Source organism: Mastigoproctus giganteus, chromosome 6, assembly GCF_048544385.1.
Source record: "Mastigoproctus giganteus isolate SK-2022 chromosome 6, ASM4854438v1, whole genome shotgun sequence".
NCBI classification, from domain to species: Eukaryota; Metazoa; Arthropoda; class Arachnida; order Uropygi; family Thelyphonidae; genus Mastigoproctus; species Mastigoproctus giganteus.
In genome coordinates, this window is record NC_143580.1 from 66,576,309 (window position 1) to 66,596,844 (window position 20,536).

The 20,536-nt window shown below is 36.6% G+C and overlaps 1 protein-coding gene across 9 annotated transcripts in view; it reads right to left on the minus strand.

Moving 5' to 3' along the window:
* Positions 1 to 20,536, minus strand: part of stau (double-stranded RNA-binding protein Staufen) — a 260,623-nt gene that overhangs the window by 129,068 nt on the left and 111,019 nt on the right. For all 9 annotated transcript variants that reach the window (XR_016547104.1, XM_090376022.1, XM_090376020.1 and 6 more), the window contains exon 3: positions 6,199 to 6,542. Coding sequence is in view for 8 of the 9 variants with exons in the window: in XM_090376022.1 (XP_090232148.1) it covers positions 6,199 to 6,542 (344 nt within the window). In the remaining variant the exon portion in view is untranslated. The remainder of the gene's footprint in view (positions 1 to 6,198; positions 6,543 to 20,536) is intronic.

The following is a 20,536-nucleotide window of genomic DNA, read 5'->3' on the forward strand; positions in this document are numbered from 1 at the left end:
CTTCCATCTGTTGTTGTGGAAGTTGATAGCTTAAATAGATTCAAGGCAGAACTAGACAAACATTTGGAATGAATGAATTAGTGAAATGCGAATGTGTTTTTTTTTTTTTTTTTTTTTGGCTGATGCTGTATAAGCTTACTTTCTTGCATCATGTGCCTCTGCTAATGTTAATATACACATACAGAAGAGCCAATTCAAATTTTTTTAAGCAGGAAAACATGCTAAGAGAACTGAGCTAATTTTTCCAAGTTTAACTCGGAGACTCTAAAATAATTTTCATTACATTAATTAACTGTGTGTTTTATTGTAGGTTTTAACATCAACCATGCTGAAGAAGTATACTCTGTATAATTATACTACAGAAGTATCCAACTCAAATAAATGTGTGCACATCATTAATTACTGAAAAACAAACAAATTTACAAAATTCTAAGTCTACCTGTACTGACCATACAACAAACTTGAAAATAGCAATACCCCAATAGCCTCCCCCTACCTCAAAAGCATTGCAGTCTCTCAAGCCTTGAGTCAAGTCTTTCCAAGTTTCCCCGAGCATTTGTGTACTAGGTAGTGAATTTCCAACATGCCAACCACAGCCCATGCGGAAGGAAGTTTTTTTTTTTTTTTTTAAATTCTAATGTGTAAAAATGAAAACTGCATAGAAATGCTTTTAAATATTAATGTTTTATTATTTTGACTTGAATGAACATTAAAATGAGTCTTGTAAAAAATTGAATATTTTTTTAAATTATAAAAAAAAAAAAAAAATTACAAAAAATTTCACTACTGTTTTTTTGATGCATTTGTGATGCAGTAATTCCCTCTACAATTATTTATATATCAGCTGATTCTATTCTATCAGTTTCTAGATCTGAACTCTAGAGAATTTCTTCAATATCTGATGTGAGAACTGAAGACATAACAGAGCATACAAGTTCACTGAACAGAATAATACAGCCACATGGGGTTGTCTTTGAGTGTGCATTTGGTGCAGTGTGTGTGAGTGAAGAAATTAGGCACCAACTCAGCATCCTGATGGACGTTTATGAGAAATTCAAGAATAGGATGCCCTTGAAAGAAATTAAAATGGGAGCCCATCAAACTGTCAGCTGCCAAGCTCAATGGCAGAACTCACATTTGAGCATCAGGCAACACAGTGGCAACCCCAAAGGCAGAATGTGCTGGTCCCACAGGAAATATATAAGGCAAGGAGAGGTGGAATAGAACCAGGTTATGTCTGCAGAGACAAAAGTAGTTAACGTAGAGCAGGTAACATCTTTTAGGAGCACAAAAGGCAAAATTCTTGTACACATTGGTACTAATAACATTATGAGTAGCAGATCTACAGACTTACTTAACAAGAACAAGGAAATGTTACGAAAAAGTCACAAGTGAGGATTAAAATTGAAAGTGTCTGCAATTCTATTCAGATATGACATAAGTAAGCACACGATGACAGCTGCTTTGTTAATCAATTTGGCCCTGGAGAAATTGTGCAAGGCTCATGGGGTAGAATTTTTCTCAGCATGGTTGGTCTGTGGTTTTTAACAAGAGTGGCTGCTTCTACAGGAAGGAGATACACTTAAACAGAAAGAGTGCAATAATATTTGCTGATGCTATTGAGGCAGGGTTAGGTGGTTCGGAAAACTGCTAGATTGGGGAGATCATCATCATCATCAGCCATTTTCAATCCACTACAGGATGAAAGCTTCTCCAGCAACTTTCCGGTTCCTTCTGTTTTGTACAATGGCCATCTATTTACTAACCATGAACTCGTGAATTTCACCTGTCCATCTCCATTGTTGTCTTCCAGGTATTCTTTTCGCACCTCTTGGGTACCATTCTGCTATTTTCTTAGTCCATCTGTCATCAAGTCTCCGAACTATGTGTCCCGTCCAAATCCATTTCAACTCTTTAGTTTTGATAAGAATGTCCTTTATTTGTGTTTGCTGCCTAATCCATGTGCTTCTCCTCATATATCTAAGAGTCTCATTCCTAATATAATTTGCTCCATTCTTCGCTATATAGTAATCAGCTTCTCTTCCATTCTTTTGGTGAGCGCCCAGAGTGGGGACTATACGTTGGTTCATTATTTTACGTTTCAGACAAATTGGAATATTGCTCCTCAGTATGCGACTATATTTCCTGAATGCTATCCATCCAAAATTTATTCTTATCTTGAGTTCCAGCCATTTATTATTATTACAGCTAATGACTTGTGCCAGATAAGTATATGGATCCAAGTTTCTGAATCACTTTCTGCTGATTTTAAAAATGACTTCCATTTGTTTCCATCACATCAGATTTCTTCAAAAATCACAAAAGAAAATTTGATTAATTTGGCAAAATTTGTGCACTGAAATTATTAAAAAATTTTTACATTTACCAGACTTTTATATAAACACATACTAAAAACACTATTACAAAGGGCAGTGTGGTAAAAAGTTCACTAGAGAAATGTTCTTGTTTATACTCCAGCACAACTACCAAGTCAGTGGAGTTTACAATATATCATTGATACAAACGTTAAACATATTTAGCAGTCACGGGCTTGAACCCTGGTCCACTCAAATAGCTCGTGCTACTGCACTCTCCCTCCTGACTTGGCTACGTCAAGCCTTAACACGGCTACATCAAGCCTAACACTTACCGCTCATTTTAAAAACTGATCTATGGTCAAATTTTAATTTCTTCGATTTTCTTGCAGATTCTTCTACTTTACAGTCCCTCTTCAGTAACCAAAAATAGTCGTCCATCATGTTGACATTCCGCCTCCCCTGGTACCTAACTTCCATGCCTGTAATGTCATGGTGAAACCTCTCACCCTGTTCTTCACTAACACTTCCTAGAATTTCTGGGAAGTAGTTGATGTGGAAGTGTAAAAAATGTACCTTTATACTCATATTGCAGCCCAGCTCTTTGAAGTTTGCCAACATATTTTCAATTCTATTCTTGTAGTCTGGATCCTTGCTGTTCCCTAAAGGCACCTCCTTAGCCAGGTGGGCAGGAGCAGCAGTGTGTAGCACACGCTTCTTGATTAGACAGGGGTTCGAGCCCGTGACCACCAAATAGGGAGGATGCAGAAAGGTCAGGGAATGACCACCGCATATCCCCGGAGCAAATGTTCTGAACAAGAGACTGACCTGAAGCATATGTATGTCTGCTTTTCTCTTTTATTCATATTTCCTCAAAATCTTGGTCCCCCATCAGTTTGCAAATTTGAGGTCCAACAAAAATATCCTGTCTTAGCTTCTCTTGAGTGATCAATGGGAATTTAGTACAAAGGTAGTTGAAGCAAGGGATTTTCTAGAGATAACACTTTCACAGACTGTTTCATCAAACCCGGTTTGATGTGCACGGGCGAAAGGAGGACTTGAGGTCTACCAGTGGTTTATGAATTATGTTCTTTGACCCAACCAACAAACTGCCCCTCTTGGTGCCCGACCCTGACATCCCTGCCTAACTGTCCCATTCCCACAAAAAGCATGGTGTTTTTGTGTAGCCAGATTGCTGTCCAAATGACATGCCTATCAACTCTATAGTCAGCATAGACCAACCAACCATGTTTTTAATAATTAATATTTGTCAACAAGTTCTCATATGTTTCTTTCAAATGCACAGAGTGAAATTTCTTTCACTTTTTCACTTTTCTTTCAAATACACAAAACTGCTATATTACATAAAGAAAATTGATCCACATTTTTTTTATATACCTTAGTGCTAAGGTCAATGCATTCAAGGAATTAGTCTAATACAATTAAAGGTAACCTAAAGTTCTGCTAAAATCATAGCTCACTTTAATAAGATTTCGGGTTTTTTTTTAATAATTGGCTTCTTTTTTACTTTTTGTTGAGCAGGGGGAAGTGGATCTAACTTCTTAAGTTCGTCTAATATTTTCTCTGCAGCTCTCTTCTTTGATACTTTTTCTCCATTACCTTCCCCCTCAGTCACCAAGTTACCTACTGTGCATCGCGTAACAAATGTTCGCATATGAGGTGGACCACTTTCTCGTATCACTTCAAAATTAACCGGGATCTCATGTTTCAGTGCAATTTCATGAACCAAACTAATAGATTTGAGATCATCAGAATCCAAGTAAATAATGTCCTCATTATTTCCATTGTGGGGCAACACACCTTTGAGACTCCTCTTTCATGAGTCAAAAATTCTCCATTGTTTCCACTGTGTAGGATTGCAATTAATTCATAAATAGTTCATTTAAAAGTCATTTATATTACTGCAAAAAACCATAGAATCATCCTCAAAAAAGTAGGGGAATAGTTCTCATTCTCTATGTCTGTATCATGAGAAAAACATCCCATGCCCTAGGCATTTAGACTTAACTCTAGAACCAAGGAGTTCTGAGGATTCCTTTGGTATATTTAAATCTCTTACCAGATCATTGAGTTCTTGCTGTGAAAACAGGTGAGGGATGGACTCAATGTCTCCGTGTATTGACTTCAGTTTCATCCTCAGAAGCTTCACTTTCAGAATTCTGCTGCTACATTTCATGCCCTCCAATATAAGTGGAGGGCATGAAATTGGCAGGTTACCCCCACATGGGACTGGGCTAATGGCAGATGGAATATTAGGATATACAATGCCCTCTTTATATTATATCCTTCTACATTAACTACCGTTTTTTACACAATCTCAATGCTTCAACACAGGTTCAGCAAACTTTATGTGGAGCCCACTGTTTATCTTGGTCACTAAGTTTCACTCCAAAATAAGCACCAATACACTTGCATGACGACATTTTACTCTTCAGCACAAATCTAACACAATAACCACAAAAATAAACTGAGCTCACATTAATAAACACTGCTGCATGGAGCTCTCAAGGTCAAGAAACAAATGATTGAAGGCAGTGTGGCCAACACATGAAGATTTAGTTTACAAATTCCCAGCATTTACTCCTAACTTAATACATTCAATAATACAACTCTTGACAGCAAATTAAGTGATTTGTGAAAAAACAGTATGTGATAGAAAAAAAAACGAATAACATCCAAAATTAGCATAAAAGACTGATTTAAAAACAGCTGTTAATTTACAAACGTCGAAAACCATGCAGTGGTGCTATCCCATTGTATAAGGCAGTGGTTTTCAACCTTTTTTTTTTTTTTAATAATGGCACCCCTAAGTCATTTATTTTATTTTGGGGCACCCCTACTCAATTTACTGCCTGTTAGATCCGATTCTCTCTCTCTCTCTCTCTCTGTGTGTGTGTAAAATATTAAAAAATAAATGTTATATACGATAGTTATTACAATAATATAATTATAAAAATTACATTTAATAATACAAATTTATATATATAATAATTTTATTCTTTATATAGAGGTACTAAGTAAGCATTAATTATAGATTACCACAAAATCAAAAAGATACTGTACATCTTTTTATAACGAAATAAACATAAATTAAAAAAAAATAATAAGTTTAAGTAAATTAAACGCAAATAACATGCACCCCTGGAATGTTGTTGTTGCGGCACCCCGGTTGAAAACCACTGGCATAAGGTAATGGTTATGCGGCATCTTAAGTACTGCATACAGGTCTGAAGCCTCAATTTTTGGAAGGACATGATTCTGTTGCAACATGTGCATAGAAGAGCAACAAGATTGGCGAGAGGAGAAAAAGGGATTTTCTTTGAAAGGCTTCAGAACTGCAGCATGTCTGGATGCTGACCCTACAATTTGCACCTGCGAGGAGATCTGATTGAGATGTTTAAGTGCTTGAGTAAGCCCAGTGCTAATGGAATTCTTTCTCTTGCTCAGACTACTCACATTAGGGAACCATAAAATCAAACTGAGGAAGGATTGTTGCAGGTCAGATGTGTGGAAATTTGCATTCAGCCAGAGAATGATTGAAGGGTTCTGTTGATAAAGGAGGCGGTCACCTCTGAAAGCTACGGTTGCTTTGATCGTTGGAACAAAGTCCTATTTGGTGTTGTAGAGGTGGGCAGTTTAAATAAATTCAAGGAAGAACTAGATAAACCATTAAAGAGGATGGGCAGAAAAGTTTGGAAGTGTTGGCATTTTTCCTTTTTGGTTGAAGCTGTATAAGCTTGCCTTCTTGCATCATTTGCCAGTACTACTACTATTACTAACAATAATATACATATAACTGAGAGCAGGCTGTATTTCTAACAAAAATACTTAAAAAAACAAAACAGTAAGCAAAGAAATTAACCTTGTTATAGCGGGCCAGTTCATTAATTAAACACATTGGTGTCTTCTCTTTTATGTTTGCCAGAGTTACGGTGGGCTGAGTACTGCCACCACCAGCAGAGGGGGCGGGTGCTGTGCTGTTGGGGACAGTACCTCCTGAAGCTGTCATACGTGGCTGACCCTGAGGTGGAACAGGAGTTGCTGAGAGGGCAGAAGTTGTAACACCACTTAGAGGTGTACCCTGTAATGCTAATGGGTGGTCACCCATTGGTCCTAAGGAGTGACCAGGAGGGGGAATGGTGGGAGGAGTAGGCCCAGTGGCACCTCCTGCCTGGGTTAAGTTCACTCCAACCATCATGCTTCCACCTAAAAAAATATAAAATAAAATAATAATAATAAATTATATATATTATAAAATAAATATGAAAATATATAGTAATATAACAAATATATGTAACTGACAGGATGAACAAAAATTGATGGTATACAATTATACCTTCAAGCACAAAGCAACTTAAGAAGAATGTGATTAAAGATAAATAAGAGAGAACAGTAGGTGTGTGTGTGTGTGTGGAAAAGGAAGCACAAAAATGAGGTGAACAAAGATTTACAATAATTAAAATTCTAAATATATTATAATAAACATCCACTATAACTCCAGACAATTTTTGAAAAAGACCAAAAGATAAGTATACAACCCTCAGGTTGTATACTTATCTTTTGTATACTCATATACTAGCAAAACAGGAGATATAAATTTTGTATCAGCAGCAGCATGGAAAGTAGTTCCAATACCATATATGGATGATTATTAATTAAATAAATAAATTAAAGTATATATAGTATTTTTAATATATTTATAATATTGCAGTGTAGTATGTAACGTTGAGTGACATGGGAGAAATACAGAAGACCATGTTGTGGACAAGTTTTGCTCAATAAAATCACTTGTTTTTAAATGCAACGATACACATAATATGCCTTCTACTCAACACACATGCTAATTCGGACCGACAGCATATAAATGGGTCAGCCATGCATTACTGTACCTAAATGAGTAGCCTACATTTAAAAAGTCATAACTGTCTACATTGCCACAATTTCAAAATACAGAGTCAGTCCCCAAAATTTTTGATCACATCTTGTATATCCCAAGGACATAAAGCTTAATAAAGAAAACCATGGAATAAAAAATGCCATATTTCTGGACCTTAATATCAATTATCACAGATAATTCCCAACTCATTATTATTGATCTGCATGATAAAAAAAATTTACTGGTAACACAAACAGTCAGAATTTCCAAAATATGTAATGGTGAAATTTAATAAAGCACTTATTAAATTGCATGTTAATAAACTATATCAATTTATCCTCAATGTATTTTAATTCAAAGTTTTGGAAAAGTATCGCATGTTTGAGACGATTTTTGTCTTGTTTGTTACTATTCTATTTTGTTTTAATTTAATCTTCTAAGTTACAGTTAATACACTTTCTTTCTAAAATTCTATAACTAATATCTGTTTGGAAATTATTTTATTTTCTGTTATACTACTTCTATATTAAGGGATATTAATTGTTTTTATTTATATTTGTAAAATAAATCTCTCCATTTTGTCTAGCTTGTTTAAAATGTAGCCTGCTGCTGATATATAATGTTTTTTCATATTACTACAGTTATATAAGGAAAGAAAGTTGTGAACTACAGTGCATAGTTCACAACTTCATTTTCCTTCTTTATTTTTTGGGTTTTCACTCATTTTCTAGGTAAGGCTTTCATTCTCATTTTTCCTGGATAATTTAATAAACATTACACTGGTCTAAACGTAAAATTTTACAAAAACGAAAATACCCAATCTTGACTAATTTTATGCTGCTGAACATGAAAACTGCATTAAAATGTGTCGATTACCTCTTGTTTTCGAATTACAGTTGGGGTCTCATATGAGCGAGTTATCCAACATCATCAACTACGGCTCTCGGCAAAGCACATGGCAACACTGCAGTTTCAGTACCAACATGCTCTTATCACGTGATCGACAACTGTCCCTTTGCTCTGCATCAAGTGATAAGCTGTTGTCACCTCAAATGCGTCTTCAACTCTGTTGCAGTAATTCTCGAATACGGCTAGGTACTGGATGATTTGTTCTCAGTTAACAGTTGTTCTCTGTGAGATTCCTACTTTTTGTGCAGTATTTGTGTTGTGTAAGATTAATATGCCCCATAATTGTGTGAATAGTCTGGTTGACTTCTGTTACGTATGTGGAGAAGTCACATTAGCTTCAAGAAAGCGTCCCTTAACTCAAGCCACAAAAAAGGCATACTTCTTGTACTTTGGGTATAAAATAGGCGACCAGGACAATAACTAGGCTCCACACATATACTGCACTATCTGTTCATCAAATCTCAAAGCATGGGTGAATCGAATGGACGTTTTATGCCTTTTGCAGTACCCATGATATGGAGGGAGCCAACAAATCACGTCACAGACTGTTACTTCTGAATGGCGCCTCCTATTAAAAAAGGAAATACAACAAAGAAAAAGAGGACAGTGGCATACCCAAATATACCATCTGCAATTTGTCCTGCGCCTCATGGTGAAGTACTACCTATTCCTGAACCACTCGAACATTTTTCTGTACATTCTGATAAAGATGAAGACACGGATGAACATCAACTTGATATACATGAAGAAGTACAGCAAACCTTTATCCTTCTGAATCACATAAGATCACAGAAAGTGAGCTTAATGACTTCATCATGGATCTCAAAATGATGACAATATTTTGTACTCCAAATAAAGACTATGATAAATTATATCAAACAGATAGTGAACCACTGTTTGTAAGGATGCTGATGGTCTATGCCTTTCACAGTCAGCAGCAAAGAACATGAGGCATGTTTCCAAAGAATGGCAACTATTTATAGATGCTTCTAAGGTTAGCCTTAAGGATGTGTTATTACACAATGGAAATATGCTGCCTTCAATATCTCTTGCATATGCTGTACACAAAAAAGAAACAACCAAACATGGAGAACATCCTCTTAGGTGTACACTATCAGCAGTATAAGTGGCAGATATGTGGTGATTTAAAGGTAATTGCCATTTTATTAGGACTACAAAAGGGTTACACTAAGTATCGTTGCTTTCTCTGCGAGTGGGATATGCACTATGAGAAGAGGAATTGGCCTCAACAAAAATCATTAACACCTGGAATGAAGAACACAGCATTTTAACCGCTGGTAGATTCAAATAAAGTTTGGCTTCCACCACTCCTCATCAAACTGGAGCTCATGAAAAATTTTGTGAAGGTTTTGGAAGCGAATGGTCCTGCATTCACATACTTGCAAGAGAAATTCCAAGGCTTAAATATATATATATATGTATAATCTTGTCATCAGTGGGACCCAGGCACAAAAAAAAAAAAAAAAAAAAAAGAGAGAAAATCATCACATATATCGGCCTGTAAGTGTGTGTGTGTTAACAGGCCTCACTACTACCAGGGAAGTCATCAAATGGATAAACGTAACCAAGCACCCATCCCCGGTATGAGGAGTGGGCCTAGGTTCACTATCTCAGTCTGTGCAGTTAAATACAATCTTCCCACACCCATCAGTGAAGTGCAAGACTGGTGGGTGCCAGCAATCCCGCTCCCAGGGTGCCCAAACACAGGAGCCCTTTAAAAAAATAAATAAATAACCAATGCCAACCACCCCCCCAAAAAAACCCATAGACATACACTTACAAACGTAACATAAAATATATATATATATATTTTACCCTATCAACAAAACTACAGCGAGAAACAGTAACCTTTAGTAGTAACCTCCTTAATGTGTAATTGCAAGGCTAATCAAATCAACATGGCAACACAATATTGTTGCAATGCTTCAAATCTAAATTTACTAGACAAACTATTTTCATTACTATGGTTAAAATCCTCAATTTGAGACATCAAACTTTCTCTTTGCACAGTACATAGATTACAGTCAAAGAATATGTCTCCAAGTTTTAGGCAATCGACAATTACACAATGGAGAACTTACCAAATTAAAATAATACAACTTAAAGTTTAGTACCCGTGGCCAGTAACGATATATGATGTTTCCATTGCCAGAAAAAAAAAAAAAAAAAAAAAAAACATTTATTAATATTATTATAAAAAGTAAAAGTGACATGGAGACAAATAACCTAGTTACATCCCCAGTGTCACTAAAATCACATCTTTCTTGCCATTTACATATCAATTGCTGTAATATATCCTTCATGGCCCTGGCCAAATCACTAGTTAGATCACAAGTAATGTTCATGAATGAAACAGTTGCACCTTTCTTGATAAAATAACAATATGCCTAATAAACTATATAGAAATCAAATGGTAAATTGGCCGCATAGCATTGGTTGAAAGGTTCTACATACATTCATTATAGCATAACCCTCTGAACTGACAACAATTTCTGTTTAATCTTTACAATAATTACTCTATGATACCAAAAAGATGCTCCATATGCTACAATTGGTAAAAAAACAGCTTTGTAATATAAATTGAATACCCTTCTTTTCAAGCCCCATTCTGAGCTTGTTATTCTGATTATAGTAGAGGTAAACCTTTTAACTTTACCTTGTAAGTAGTTTAAGTGTGGTAAAAATGAAAGCCTGTCATCTATTCTTAAACCCAAGTATTTAACTTCTGCTACCAAGAGAATCTTTAACCCATTAATTAATGCCTTAGAGGGAATGCTGATAATTTAACTTCCCTTTAAGAAGTATTACTGCTTTAGTTCTGGAAATTACTAGTTTATGAAAATTAGCTCAATTGGCTAAACTATCTAACCCTTGAGATAACCTGTTCTCCAACATTAACCTAGAATTACCCTTAACACACAACACCAAATCATCAGCATATGCAATTTTATGTATGTTTGGAACCTGTAACTGTAACCATAGGTTAAGCACCAGCACCAGGTTCCAAAATAGTGGTCCTAATACAGATCCATGTGAGAAGCCTCTCCCAAGAGTTCTCTCATATTTTAAATGCTTTGCCTTAAGTATAATTTTCCTTCCAGTTAAATAACTCTGAACAGTCTGATTAGGCTGACCATACGTCCCGTTTCAATGGGACAGTGCAGTTTTTTTTTTTTTTTTTTTTTTTGCTATGTCCCAGCCGCCCAGTCGTTTTAGTAAAAATATCATTTTTGTCCTGTTTTTTTTTTTTTTTTTTTTAAAAACACTTAAATATTGAACGTTTGATGGTAAAAAGTTAGGTATACAGATATACAGAAGAATACTTAGCACAATCAAGTTTGCTGATAATTAGGTAATCCTTGCAGGTAGCCCAGGAATGTTATCCAATATGCTAAAGCAGTTAACTAAGAAAGTGAAGAAATATGGAATGAATATTAACACTAATAAAACAAAGATTATGATGATAAGTAAAAAGCCAAAACAATTTCACACTGAAACTGATGGAGAAAAAATAGAACAGGTAACAAAATTCAAATATCTAGGACAGATTATAACACAAGATTCATCTTGCCACAGTGAAATCGGTTCAAGGATTGCAATGGCAAAACAAGCATTTAGAGGTAAAATCTCTTTACTAAGCCAAAGAAATATGTCACTAGACCTAAGAAAAAGAATTATGAAAACATACATTTGGTCAATTGCTTTGTATTCAGCAGAGACATGGGCATTAAACAAAACCAACTTCAAAAAACTAGAGGCTTTTGAGATGTGGTGCTGGTGAAGAATGGAAAAGATTAGCTGTACAGAAAAAATGAGTAATAACATGGTTTTACAATGTGTAGGAGAGGAAAAAGAATTGCTAAGAAGAATCAGAAGACAACGGCTACAATGGATCGGACACACCACGAGGCATAGAGGAATGTTACTGGATGTGCTGGAAGGCAAAAAGGAAAAGAAAACAAGGAAGACCAAGAAACACCATCATAAATACAATTCTGAAGGAAACTGGGCTTCGAAGCTATGCAGAAGTGAAACACCTAGCACAAGACCAAGAGAAATAGAGACAACTCATCGAGGGGGCAAACCAGTCGACAGACTGATACAATGAAGAAGAAGAAAATATTGACACAACATAACCTATAATCGTGATTATATCATAGGATGGCTGCCATTGTAGGCAGTTGTCATTCGTGTAACCATCAAATGGTGAGAACTCCATCTGCCAGTTACCACCACGACTAAAAGAGACTGACAATTTTTGTCATAGGCCTTTGACATCAGTTCAACGATGTGTGCAATTCAGTAGTTTAATAGTCTGTAGTTGGCATTTGTTCTGTGTAAGAGAGACAATTTTTGTCATAGGCCTTTAACATCAGTTCAACAATGTGTGCATGTCAGTAGCAATATGGCCTTAGTTGCTAATGCTCCTAAAAACTAAATAACAAACAAACAGCATGTCAGTAGTTTAGCAGTCTGTAGTTGGCATTTGTTCTGTATGCTTGTCGGTTGCACATACACACACTTGAAAGTTTTTATTTTATAATTTTAAGTTTTAAGCCTCAAATTTCAATTGTCTAAAAAAAGTAATTGCACATTTAACGAAGGCTTTCAAAAAGAATTCAAATTTATTAAAAAAAACAAAATAAAACAAAAGTTGGTTTGTCAACATTATAATGTTCATTTTTCAGTTGCTCATGGAAGTAGGAGTGATATTAACCAACAGCTACATAGCCAGAAACAAGGATGCTGAGAAAACTTTGAATTAATTTCAAAGCATCAGCTCGTTCATCGTAAGATGTGATGATGGAGAAAGTGATAAAATCACAGCATGCAAAGCTCTTGTTGCCTATCATGCCATGCATCACAATCAGTTTTGTACAAATGATGCTTGTCAAAATTGATAAAAAAAGATTTATCAACAAATTTTCTTCCACACCCAAAATCAGAAGCAATAATTACTAAGGTTTTATCACCATATATACTGGATGAAACAATAATGGATCTGAATGAAACTGAAAGCATTACAATAAGTTTGGATGTGTAAAACAAAAGACATGAAACTGTTTCTGATTGTTGTGCAGTACTTTTTGCCAAACTGTGGTGTTCGAGTTAAAAAAAAGAGTTGGAAAAAATAATGTATGGAGAAATTGAAAAGGAGCTGGAGCGAGAGATGTTATTGGTTGTGGTGCACATATTATTCACAATTGAATAATTGTGAATATTTGCATAATTATCTCCTGCAAATTGTGCATTTGCAGGAGACAATCATGCAAAATTATTAGAACGGGAAATTCAAGATTTTTGTCCTTAGGCCCATCATTACAGAATTTTAAGCATACTCAATGGACTTTGTTCATATTTTCTTTCTCTAGAGAAATTCCCTGAAGATCCCTGTTTGAAATTATGGTTGTCATTCGCAAGAGATCAATGTTTCAACTTTCCAAACATATTAGTTTTATTGAAAAAGATAATACAGTGGATTATTTGGGCCACCGGTTAATCAGGGCAGCCAATCGAGAAAATAGCCAGGGTTTACTTCGCTTAATTGGGACAGCATGCCGTTTAATTGGGGCAGGAGACCGCAGCACTGGAGATTACCCTACGATTATCTCCGACAGTACCACGTGGTTCGGTCGAAATTCTGGAGGTCACAGCCATAAAACAATAAAAACAATTAGCAGTCACCTGTTTATTGGGCTTTTCTGTTAGTGCAATCTATCATAAACGGACAGTAAACTCGATCTTACTGAATTTGCGATAATACCGACAGCAGGAATTCTGTGGGTTATTATGATGAAATGTGTTTACACTTCCATGAAATCTTCAATCATATAAAAAAAATTAATTTTCAGATCTTCTCTTCATTCCTATTTTTAAAGCTTTGTAACTCGTTACTCCGTTCTCACTTGCGCATATTGTGTTACTTGCAATTTGTGTGCCGTGTTCTTTGTTATTGATTGCTTATCTTTTTACGGTTTTAAATTTTAACCCCTTCCCGGCCACAAATGTCAGTGAACAGAAATGTCAACTAGTTTGTATGTACATATTACAGTACGTATTAATTATTCCGATTATCACGTATATTCTTCCGATTTTCAGGTATCATTTAATTTTTTAATTGGTAAGGTAATAAAGGGTAAATTTGTGCTTAATATATCTTTGCTTTTATAGCCTGTGGATAATATTCCTCCTATTTTTGCTAATTAGAATTGCTGTTTAATAGAATTAAAATTCAATTCACAAACGTGATCACATCACAATGACCGGCGCTTACTGCACATCATATAGTGAACGGTACTTTACTATGTTGAGTTCGTCGTAACGTGATTTGATTGTACAATGAACCAATTGTAAAGGGGGGGTACATTGTATTTTTAACTATTTACGTGAAACTTCGGATAATTGAGGCAGCCGCTTAATTGGGCCAAAATGCACTAGTCCCGATGTGTCCCAAATAACCGGAATGGACTGTATTCCAGCTACAGAAGTAGCTATGAATATTGAAAATCTCACAAACTTATTAGAAGCCAGAAAAAACAAAACTTCTTATAACAACAGATGTTAAAAATAAACTAAAAATGTTAATAGACAGAGGCGTCCTGTAACTTAACCATAGGTTAAGTAAGAGCATGGTCAAGAGCATAGGTTAAGCTTGGTCAAGTTTTTTGAAGTAGTTAAGAACTTTTATATAACCAGCTTAGAATATGTAAACAAGTGGAAATACAGCTTGGGAAATACTGAAAAATTTAAATGGGTATTACTGAGAAAGGTACCTGAATGTGGCGCTGGTGGCACCAGCTGTATGCTAGCTAAATTAGTGCGCTATTAAAATTAATTAATAAAGAAGGTTTTTGGGAGTGTTGCTCAAAAAGAAGTTATATTTCAGATAAAATAAATGTGGGTGAGTGATAGGTTAAGATTTGGGACCTAAAGGTGGTTTTATTTTTCGGACTGTGAACTTTTTTAAAATGGATATCATTATTATGTTCGGACATAGGAAATTTCAAGGTCATTAAATTTTTAAGGAACTGTAATCAGTCACTGGGAATTCTTAGTAGAATAGTTGTGCTGCCTGATAGCTTTGATGTAGAAGTTTTCAGGATACCAAATTGTATTTAAAAATACTCACGTGTTGCTGAGTTATGCATTATTGGTATTTTCAAGGTCACAGTAATTCTACCGAGTCAGCCATTTGGATGTTTCCAGGAGATAAAAGAACTACAGCAGTGCCACCGTCTTGAGGCAGCCTTCAGTGGTGACTAGAAATTCGGCATAAATTGCGCAAAATTACTAAATTGTGTCATCACGAGGAAGCTTCATCACTGAATAAGAGCTACTCCATTTATATGGCTGCGGCAGGTTTAGTAGATCGGCAGCTTAAATCCCAAGCCCGGATAAATGGTGAGGGTTGACGTCAGAAAGGGCATCCAGTCATAAAAACTAAGCCAAAACCAATAGATGTGTTCTGGTTAAGAAGTTAATCCAACTAGAGGAGAAGAAGAGGATGAAAAGTGTGAATTGGGAACATTGAATGTCGACCCCATATAACGTGGGAAAAGGCAAAGACAAAGAAGAAGAAGACTGAGAAAGGTACCTGAATGGAAAGAAATACAGGACAGTTTCAATGAGGAGCTTATTACACGAACAGGAGCAGATGAAACTCACATATTTGATCAGTGGGCACTTATAAAAGCAATAGTTGTCAGCAGTTGAACACATGGAATAAATAAAACATTTCTGTATCTGATAAATGGGTTCAAATATTTTCTGAAATGAGTGAAAAATGTCTAGCTTTCCAGGATTTTAGTAATGTTGTGGAACTTGTTCTTTGCCTCCCGGGAAGCATAACTTCTGTGGAGAGAATATTTTGCATAATGAATAGCATGTGGTCGAAGAAGAAATCCAGATCAAGTGTTGAAACCTTGAAAGGTACGTTAATTATAAAGCATAATTGTAAAATGGAATGTGATAAGTTTTAAGAAATGCTCTTAAAAAACCAAAATTTGTTATCCAAAACACATTTATCTGAAAAATATTCTTAGTATGAACTTGATGATGTGCAGTCCCACTCCATGTTGACCTAAAACCATTTTGTTGAATATTTTTTCTGCTCCTTCTGAACGTTTCTTCTCCCTGTCCCATTTTGGTCTCAAGGAATTACGGTCAGCCTAAGTTTGATACAATAGTTTTGGACTTTGCATTTCCCTACATCCCATTAGAACACTGCATGCCAGAATGTCAAAGGCACCAGTAAAATCTATAAATACATATTTTTCCATAGCCTACCTAAAACGGTAAATTGCAGCCATTATCAATCCACTGCAGTATGGAAGCCTCCTCAACAAAGGAAATGGACCATAATCTGCCACCCTGGTCCGGTGTGGGTTGGCAGTTCGACCGATTTAGCAGTCAGGGACTTGAACCCCAGTCCACTCAAAGAGTGTGTGTGCTACTGCACTCCCACCCTTACTGCTCGGTTACGGAGGCTGTAGCCTCCCTAGTAAAAGAAATTAAATTATTAATAGCATCCTCAGCAGAGTGTGCTTTCTTAAAACCATACTGACAGAGTAAACTTAACTCCCTTGCATCCATTACCTGATTAATCCTTAAAAACAGAAATCTTTCAAATACCTTCACAAGATTAGGCAAAAGAGAAATAGGCCTATAGCCCCTTGGATCGTTCAGTGCCTTGCCTGGTTACTGCAAAAGCTTTACCAGTCCCACCTTCCAGATTCCAGGAAATATACCCTGGAGCAAGCATTTATTATAGAAGAAGAACTCTTTATTGCATACAAAAGGCACACACCGTACACAATACCCTTCAGGCTACAAGCCAGGGGTTTACAGTAATTAACTAAGACATCATAGTTAATTATATAAATTAACTAAGACATCAGGGTAAACCTTTGCCATTTTAAGAATAGCAACATGCTCCACTAGATCTACCACTGTGACTTGTGTTATGTTTACCTTTTTAAGCACATTTTGTAATTCATGTTGGGTAAACAAATCAATTTCTAACTCTCCACTATACGATGCATTATGTATTATGATATTATACTGCTCAACATTCCCTCCCTGTTTCCTCACTTGGATACAACTGAGAAGTAATAGCCTGAAGTTTCCCTCCCATTAACAATCACTGTTAAATATATCACCCAATTTAATTTATTTTGCATTAACTTATAAATCAATGCCCAGGGATCTATACTGCCCACTGTAGTAACCCAAATTCCTCCATGTCTGTATTTTTCTCTCCTTAAAATAAGCTTTCCTTTTACTTCGATATAATTCTAGTTAATGAATTGCCTCATCTGGCCCCCACTGCCTAAACCTGTGATACAACTTCCTACTTGCAAAAACTTGCTCCCTCAGCCTGGTCAGTTCTGGTGACCACCAATTTTCAACACACCTCTTAAATTGCTTCCTTTTTGTAGCACAACACAAAGCCCTAAGGATAGCATTTTGAACATAAAAAGCATATTCACTAGCATTTAGATCATTCAGAGACATCAGTCTCGTATGAAAAATCTAAATCAAGTGACCTTAGAAAACTTATCCATTTAACCTTCCTATATGGAAACCTAGTTAAATGTGTATTTTCACTGTTTATAAAATTAATCAAATCCTCTAAATTTATATTAAAGACTAATGATCTACAATCACTGTTTGTATAGTCAGTTTGTATACTCCAATGACAGATTCTTCTATATAACCCATGAGTCACCAATGTCAAGTCTATGTCTCTCCTGTTACTTGTTAACAGGAGAGATTGCTTCTACAGGGATGGGATACACTTAAATAGAAAGGGTGCAAGAATATTTGCTGATGCTATCGAGGCAGTGTTAGGTGGGTCGGAAAACTGCTAGCTTGGGGGGAGACAAAGACCAATAGATTGACAGTAGCCACTGGCAGAGGTGAAAGAGATTCTTGCACTGCTTCTATTAGAATGAGCAGAAGCTTGAAAAACAAGATGCATGATATTTCAGAGACTGCTGGGAGCCATTGCGGTACAAGTAAACACATGGGTTGTGTTAGGGTAGCTAAGAATAGAAACAGGTGCAGGTATACTTGCGTGTACACCAATGCTAGGAGTTTGGTAAATAAATTTGATGAATTTGAGGTATTGCTCAAAACATCAAAGGCAGATATTGTTGGGATATCAGAGACGTGGTGTCACACAGATATAAGGGATGCAGAACTGGAATTTGGGGAGTACAATGTCTACAGAAACGATAGACGGGATAGGAAGGGGGAGGGGTTATGCTATTAGTTAAGAAACACATAAAAACCAAGGAAGTGAAGCCAGTCAACATCGCTGGACAGTGCAGTGTTGAGTCAGTTTGGTGTGACATAAGCATTGGGAGATCAAAATTGAGAGTAGGAGTGTGCTATAGGCCTAATGACTCTGATGAGTATAATAAGAAACTGTACAGGGAAATAGAGTGGGCCAGTAAATCAGAGAGTCTTATAATGGGAGATTTTAATTTCCCAGATATTGACTGGAATTTGGGGGCTGGTCAATCACACACTAGCAGGGCTTTTGTGGATTTATTGGATGATTGCTTTCTACAAGAGCATGTTCGGGAGGCAACTAGAGGGAGTAATACTCTTGATTTGATTATCAGCAGTGATTCTTCATGCATTAAGAATCTGCAGATAAATGAACCACTAGGTGGCAGTGATCACAGTGTGCTGAAGTGGGATTTACTCAAAGAGGTAACTACCATTAGGGGTAAAGGGAAGGGTTATTGCTTCCGTAAAGGCGACTACGATGGACTGAGGCAGTATTTAAATTCTATACAGTGGGACCAACTGATGATGTTACCAACAGCAAATTCAAAATGGGAAGCATTCAAAGAATTAATCTTGGAAGCTACTAGGCTTTACATACCAACTAAGAAATATTGTTCAAGGTTTAGGCCAAAATGGATGTCAGATGAACTAATGAGGCATATGGCAGAGAAGAAAAATGCATGGGATACTTACAAATTAACACATGACACAGAAGCCTATGATAGATACAAGTTGATATGCAACCAAGTTACAAAGGAGGTTAGGCAGGCGAAGGCAGATTAAGAGAAATCCTTGGCAAGGGATGCAAAGAAAAACAGCAAAGAGTTCTTTACTTATGTAAACTCTAGAAGGAAGGGGATGAATCAGATTGGTCCACTTGATATTGATGGGTCAACTGTTGATGATCCTGCTCAGGTAGCTAACAAACTAAATGAATATTTTGCATCGACATTCACACATGAGGAGTTATTCAGCGAGGGGAATGCCAGAGGTGTATTGAACTCTAGCAGTAAGCTACAGAATCTTGAAATAACTGGGAGTAAAGTGGAGGAGAAACCGTTGAAGATAAACACAAGAAAGGCACCCAGGGTGGATGGGATCTATCCAGTTATATTAAAGGAGGCAGCAAAGGAAGTAAGCAAACCCTTAGCCATAATTATGAGAGCGTCCTTGGACTCAGGGGAGGTACCCATAGACTGGAAATGTGCAAATGTGACCCCAATTCACAAAGGAGGATCAAAGGCTGACACAAGTAATTATAGACCTGTGAGCTTAACTTCTGTTCCAGGAAAATTAATGGAGGCACTGGTTAAAGAAGCACTGCAGGATCATTTAGACAAGACTTCAGTTATAGCTCGGACACAGCATGGTTTTGTTAAGGGGAAGTCTTGCCTGACCAATTTGATTGGATATTATGATGCAGTCACAAAAGAACTGGATGCAGGGAATAGCTTTGATATTATATACTTGGATCTTAGAAAGGCTTTTGATACTGTTGCACATGGAAGACTGCTACACAAATTGGAGCAGTGTGACATTGGAGGCAAATTGCTGCTATGGATAAAGGGGTGGTTGAGGGGGAGAAGACAGAGAGTAGTAATCAATGGACACTGCTCATCGTGGACTAATGTTATTAGTGGAGTCCCTCAGGGCTCAGTGTTGGGCCCATTATTGTTTTCTGTATTTATAAATGATATTGATGATGGTATATCAAGCTTAATGTCCAAGTTTGCAGACGATACAAAGGTTGGCAGGGTTGTCAAGGACACTACTGACACTATGCTGCTGCAACAGGATCTGGAAAGGTTGAGCAGATGGGCTGAGAGGTGGCAAATGAAGTTTAACATTGACAAATGTAAAGTACTACACATGGGAAACAGCAACCCCAGAGCAACGTATCAACTCTGTGGTACTACACTGACAGTGGTAGAGAATGAAAGGGACTTGGGTGTGGTTGTGCAGGCAGATATGAAGTTCTCTGAGCAGTGCAGACGGGCTGCAAGAGTAGCTCATGGAGTATTGTCAATGATATACAGGAATTTTTCCAGCAGGGATAAGGAGGTGATTATTCCCTTGTATAAGGCAATGGGCAGGCCAC